This window comes from Triticum dicoccoides, chromosome 6A, assembly GCF_002162155.2.
Source record: "Triticum dicoccoides isolate Atlit2015 ecotype Zavitan chromosome 6A, WEW_v2.0, whole genome shotgun sequence".
Taxonomy (NCBI): Eukaryota; Viridiplantae; Streptophyta; class Magnoliopsida; order Poales; family Poaceae; genus Triticum; species Triticum dicoccoides.
Window position 1 is genome coordinate 97,081,374 of NC_041390.1, and position 6,941 is coordinate 97,088,314.

At 46.5% G+C, this 6,941-nt stretch overlaps 1 protein-coding gene across 1 annotated transcript; it reads left to right on the forward strand.

The window, feature by feature from the left end:
• Positions 1 to 6,333: 6,333 nt before the first annotated feature.
• LOC119315705 (putative homeobox-leucine zipper protein HOX26) lies at positions 6,334 to 6,717 on the forward strand. Its single transcript, XM_037590223.1, has one exon. The coding sequence runs from the start codon at positions 6,334 to 6,336 to the stop codon at positions 6,715 to 6,717; it is 384 nt and encodes a 127-aa protein (XP_037446120.1).
• Positions 6,718 to 6,941: the final 224 nt, after the last annotated feature.

Below are 6,941 nucleotides of genomic sequence, written 5' to 3' on the forward strand. Positions count from 1 at the left end.
TGGAAGTTGAATATCTATTAAAGTGTCTAATTGTGGTTCTTGTTTTCTTTGGTTTTGTTCTTGTAGTGAAGAATTGGTGAATATGTACTCCAATGTATCAAAATATCGTTCAATGAAATAAAAAAGGAATGAAAAATGTTTTAGTGGCCAATAATGAAATACTAATAATTTTTTACTCCTTTACATTTAGTGGATCGGGTAGGTCTGGGAAAAACTTAATGGAGTAAATTTACTCCATTAAATGTTTACTCAGCCGGATCATCCTCTATTTTTAGGGCTTCGGCTAGAGTTGACCTAACTAATTTAGAAGCCCCAATGAATGATGGTGTTAGGGTCTCTCTACTGATCTCATGAATCACTTATAGATACAAGGATTTGAGTAGCTAGATTACATGAACAAGCAAGAACAAGGGGATTGGGGAGGAGAGCCAGAGGTGGGAGAGGAAGCCGCCGTGCCGTTTCAGTCGTGATCCAACCGGATGACCTGCTCGATCCACCCTTTCAAGTATTTGTAGTCGCTGGCTCCATGGCCTAGATGCTAGGCCCGACCCTCTCATGCCGGCCCACGGCCCACCCGTGGAGGGTTGCTAACACCCCTCCCTCCTTGAAACTCGGCTTGACCCCAAGCCGAAGCTCAGAAGAAGACTGGAAGGTTGACTTGCCAGGATCCCACGGCGCTTGAAGTTCCTTGATCTTGCTAGGATCGCCATGGTAATCTTCCTGATAGTAGCCAAGATGGGTGTAGACTCGATCAAAGTAGCAAGCTTGCTTGCCCAGGTTGCCGAAGTAGTCATCATGGCCGATGGGAACCAAGTTGAGGATGACGTCGAGGTAGTAGTTGTGGTCGACAAAGGTGGCGACGACCATGAAGATCCTCCCTCCTTGAAAAATTGCGTGCCCACAGTGAATCCAGAGCTCCACCCCATCCATGGGCCATGCTACCAACCAGATCCGAGATGTACACGCCGGCAACATTGATAACCATTGGTGTTGTTCCAAACACTGCAAACAAGTAGTCCACCATCTCTCAAAGTTAGTCCGAATTAACGCCATGCATACTGACCATGCTATCATTGGCACGCCCGGCACCCAGACGCTGAACCTTGTGATAAACGAATACCATGCACTGGACTTCTTGATCAGTCCATGTGAACTATCTTGGCAAACTTGGAGCACCCAACAATGAGCATAGAGATAATACTTCCCATTCGAACCAGGAGGAATCAACAGGCTATTAACATTTCCAAAGCACCAGTGCCCTTGTAAGATGGGCATAACATTGAAAGAAAATTGCAGTCTAAAGCCACCCTGGTCCCGATATTCCTTCAGTTCTGTGATGCTATTCTCAAACTTCGGCCAATCAGATAGAAGTGAGCTTAGGAAGCCCCGGCAGTGGTCCTCACAGTTTATGCACATAATGGAAGCCTCCAAGAATTTATCAAACAATGAACCTGTTGCTCTCCCCTTCCTTGCCACCAATCGGTGCAGATGAAGAGAGTTAATGGCACAATTTCCATAATATTGCAGCTCCATTTGCTGCTTCTGTAGAGGTGCCCCGGCCAACGATCCAATGGAATGTGTTTGCACATACACTTGGGTTTCCATTTCACCAAAGTTTACACCGTAAGAGCTCCACCTGGCAACAACATGCAAGTGAAATTCAAACACAAATATGATCTTGTTGCGTAGGGAAACTTCTATGCCATGCACATCGAACTCCTTCGCATGTACAACAAGCTCCATGTTGAACAATGATTCACGTGCATGGTCTTCACCACCACAAGGATAAGCATCAATAGTATTACTCGTAATTGCACACCATATCTGCTCCACTTGCAAGTTTATTCCCTCTTGACAATGATTAGAATGAGACAACTTCATGTGGTAGACCTGGTTCTTGTGACCTGCATATCTCCGAGTCAAACAGTTTGCTGACACCGGCAGCCCAAGTAGTGTCACTGGACAGCAGTTAGACAGGTGATAGCATAACCCAGCCAGCTTCCATTGAAATTGATCATAGCAACAGAGAAGAAGGCAGACAACACTTGTCCGCCAGATAAAGAATGATGTGTTATGCAGCTTACATCCACTCTCACAAGATATAGGAGTAACACTGCACTTTGGCATCTCATTAAAATTTTCCTTCAGCAATTCTGCTAGTTGGTCATCAATACACTTTGGTAATTGCACAACCAACAGTCCCATTGTTCCACTGGTTACTGCACCAATTCGGCTGAATGTGGTTTGTACTAGCCCAGATTGTATTCTCCATTTACACTTCAGTCGCTTGCAACAGATCTCTAGAAGTTGTCTGTAAGAAATATGGTTGTAGCCCCACTCAAAAGCAAGTGCATCAGTATAGTGGCATGAACAGAGAGAATTTCCATCAGTAAGATGTACAACAAACAATCCATGTTGCTGTAACTTAAGATAGACCAAGCTACATTGGGCATCTCGCTTATCATCGGATATCTTCTTTACGCGTCCGAACAGATGTAGTGACCAGCCCCAGAGGCCATCTATGAGATGAAACCCTCCATGGATTGTGAATGGTGCCTCAAGTACAGTAAGGAGTCGTATCAAGGTCAGAGAAGGAACTACAACCATTCCACTATCATGCACTTGAACACTTAGAAACAGATGCTTCGGGAACTTGTCATCAACAGAAATAGGCATATGGGGGTCCCAATTGGCAACACTGGAACAATCCACATCTGGTGGCTCACCATTTGAAAATGATGGACACGGAATTTGACGTAAATCAACTCCATAGACTAGCCAGTGTACCAACCATTGCCAATAAATAGACATCCCATGAAACAGACACGAGGGTTTTACCTCTTAGACATTGCCTTGTGCATAAACTTTCATTTGGGCTAGGATGAATCACTCTTTCCAAATCACCACAGCCACTCATTAGACACCCATGGTCCCACCAAAAAAATAACCTCAGGTCCGGTGGGTGCGGTGGCACTGTCTGCACCCACGAACGATGCACCGCTGCAGCTGCGAGCCGAATGGGTAGGGTTGTTGACGATGAGTCGATGATGCGACTGTCAGCATGGGTGACCCACTCGGTCGAACAGGTAGTGGGCATGCAGCCAGCAGTCGCTAAGATAACACTGGCCGTGACGGACGCATCAACTTGGCCTGAGCATTCTGCCAAACACTTGGTCTGCGCCAGCGTACCGAGTGCAAGGCCGAGAGATGGCTCACTCATTGGTGTTGGTGAGTCCCCTGGACGTGCGGTGAAGGGCGTAGACGAATCCCAAGCAGCCTTCGACGCCTCCATCCTATCGTCTCCATCGGTGCTGTGGATGAGGCCATCCGTCGAGCAGGTTGTGGGCGTTGGTGCAGCAACGCCCGTGGCGTCAATGTCGAGCTCGGGAAGAGCATCGATGGTGGTCGTTGGGGCGAAGTCGAGGGCGTACGTGCCTTGTTCGGGGCTGGAGCACGCAGGTGCCAGATCCTTGTCATCGGAGGCGTCCATGGCGAGGAACTGAGAAGAGGTCGAGATGGTCGCCTGCTCGAATGCCGGCTTCGAGTTGCCGAACCCGACCGCGACAGCCTCCCTGATGCTCTCCTTCATGCTCTCTCGGAACTCCTTCAGGAGATCCTTCAGGTCCTGCTTGGTCGCCGGCTCCATTGCTCGGTCGGGTGGGAGGTGGTGGGGAAAATTTTGGCTCTGAATACCAAGTGTTAGGGTCTCTCTACTGATCTCACGAATCACTTACAGATACAAGGATTTGGGTAGCTAGATTACATGAACAAGCAAGAACAAGGGGATTGAGGAGGAGAGCCAGAGGTGGGAGAGGAAGCCGCCGTGCCGTTTCAGTCATGATCCAACCGGATGACCTGCTCGATCCACCCTTTCAAGTATTTGTAGTCGCTGGCTCCATGGCCTAGATGCTAGGCCCGACCCTCTCATGCCGGCCCACGGCTCACCCGTGGAGGGTTGCTAACAGATGGGGGCATCTTCCTGCAGAAGGCAGAAGCAGAAGCTGGGGAGGGGGTGGCTTAATTTTTAAGCCGCCAAAAGAACGGAGACTTTGTTATCGTATTTGTAGTCTAATTGAGGCAAGTGAACCTACCCTCCGTTTCAAAATAGATGACTCAACTTTGTACTAACTTTAGTACAAAATTGGGTCATCTATTTTGGAACGGAGGGAGTACAAATTATGGGATCATCAGTGGCACACAAACATGTGGAAATAAAATGTCATGAGTGTGTGAGTATAACTAGCAGTAGCAGGTGGTTTCTGCTACAAAAGCATTTTCTCATGGTCCCGAGAAAATCACAACCATTAGTTTAGCCAGGCCGTACGTACGACAAGCCAAGTCATCAACTTATAACCCCGCAAAAAAAAGGTCATCAACTTATAAATAGTTGGACTTGTTCGTTTGCGTTTTTTCCCTTCCCAAGTACAGATCGAGTCCAGGGATGACATGATCGAGCCGTGCACCTTGCAGCAGAAGACGTATGGAGTTTGACAGAGCAGCTGACCAGCGGCGCCTGCGCACATATGGGTCACCTAGCCAAAGTAGGAGTCGCAAACGTGCGTGAGAGCACGCACGGCCGGGTTGCCTGAAAGCGCTCGTACGAGGACGTTGTTGATTACCAAGTCGCAAACGATCGACGCCACGACCAAGCAAATGATATGGAACGATGATTGTGACACGTATATCCTGATTTTTTACTACTAAAGTGTCATATCAACAGATCTTGACTGCTTTAGATATACTCCTTCCGTTTCTTTTTACTCCGCATATAAAATTTGATCAAAGTCAAACTACATAAAGTTTGATCAAATTTATATAAAAAAATATGAACATCTACAATACAAAAACTATATAGTATGAACATACGTTTCATGGTGCATCTGATAATATTGATTTCATATTGTGAATGATTATATTTTTAATATAAAGTTAGTCAAACTCTACATAACTTGACTTTGATCAAATCTTATATGCGAACTAAAAAGAAACGGAGGTACATCTTTCAGTTTTCAGCAGGACGAGATGACCGTTGCTGCGTGCTAATAATTAATTATCCTAACTTGGCTACTGCACAAGTAGGTGATTAGTTTGAAAAGAGTCTGCGCGTACGTGTGCATGCATGAAGCATGATGGCCAAATCTGACCATCCGAGTTTGCGGACGTTTTGGATGACCAGAGTGCACAGCAATCATGTACCTAGTCCATCCATGAGCTTGCAACCAGTCCCGCGTTCATACATGTACCGCCATATCTCTCCATGTAAAATGCGCACGTGTTGGCCGCCAAGCAAGGCTGCCTTGGATGCACATGCGAGCCATGCCACAGTGTCCTGCATGCACCACAGGTCAGCACCACACATAAGGAAATTAAGCTCTCCTGGCATGCATGCATGCATGTGTGTTGCATTGCTCTCCATGCATAGTGAAATAGTATACTACTTTCTTCGTTTCTAAATATTTTTTTTAAAGATTTCACTACGGACTATATACGAAACAAAATGAGTAAATTTACATTCTAAAATATGTCTATATATATCTGTATGTAGTTTGTATTGAAATCCTAAAAATACTTATATTTGGGAACGGAGGGAGTATATGATATTATTTCTGTCTCTGAAAGCTTGTGTTAAATTTGTCTAAATACAATCTCAATGCTACACGTCGTGCTACCAGATACGCCAGCTTGCATTCTTTCATCTCAAATAAATAATATAAAAAGTGAGAGCAAGCAGGGGAAAGAAATGCCAACAAAGTTAAACGCAGAGTTTGACAGTTTCGCAAAACTGCCATGCATGCATGCTAGTATGTCCCTTAATAATAACCAGCATGGTAATTAAAAATCTATTATTTTGTTTACATATATACCTTTACAAAAATTATTTATCAAACGTTACTACATTAGAAGCTAAAATTTCAAAGTCCATCTATTTTATTTTGCGGGAAAAGTCCATCTATTTTGATCGGAAGCTAGCAGAAACTTTATATTGATGAACTTGGGTAAGAATATGAGCCAGTTTTATTAGCCTTGGCTAATTAGTTTTGCTCGGTCAAATCCCTCAATAAAGATTTTCCCCTCAGTAGTCAAACCAAGCATCAATCACCCGTAGTAATCTTGCCTAGTAAACCTAAGCAGCACTAAATGTCTTAATTAACTCGCACACGAAACCATACGTGGGATGCGACCGTGTCCAGTGTCTCGTAGCCACGCCACCTATAAAGCCTCCACGAACACACCCCATCTGTTGGCCATCATCACCTAGCTACCCGGCGCCGGCGGCATACCTCCATATCCCTCTCGACGGCACGAGCGAATTCAGTTGATTTTGGTTCGAAGATGTCTAGCCTGACGACCAAGAGCAGCGCTAGTAGGTCGCTGCAGGCGGCGGAGCTCGTCGACACAAGGCTGTCGCTCGTGATCGGCACCGGGAGCCAACCGCCGCCGGTGCAGGCCCCTCTACTACCGCCAGAGGCAGAGGGACGTGTGCCGGGAAATACTGGAAGGAAGAAAGGGGAGAAGTGGATAGTAGGCGGTAGTACAAGGCAGCATGGCAAGAGGGCAAGGGCTGCGCACGGCGGCAGCGACGTCGACGATGGCGACGACGGAGGGGACGCAGCCGGCCGCGCGAGGAAGAAGCTCCGGCTCACCGCGGAGCAGGCGGCGCTGCTGGAGAAGAGCTTTGGTCACAACACAATATACACATTAGTCCTGATTGTGTAACCGGGATTAATGTGAGCATTAGTCCTGGTTCGAGCGCTAAAGGCATTAGTCCCGGTTCAACTGAGACCTTTAGTCCCGGTTTGAGACACAAACTGGGACTAAAGGGAGACACGAACCGGGACTAAAGGGTGCGATACCCTTTAGTCCCGATTCGTGTCTCAAACCAAGACTAAAAGGGTTCGTGTCTCAAACCGGGACTAAAGGGTTTCGTGTCTCAAACTCTA

Coding starts and splice junctions, on each gene's coding strand:
- LOC119315705 (XM_037590223.1), top strand. CDS start 6,334: ATGTCTAGCCTGACGACCAAGAGCAGCGCTAGTAGGTCGCTGCAGGCG.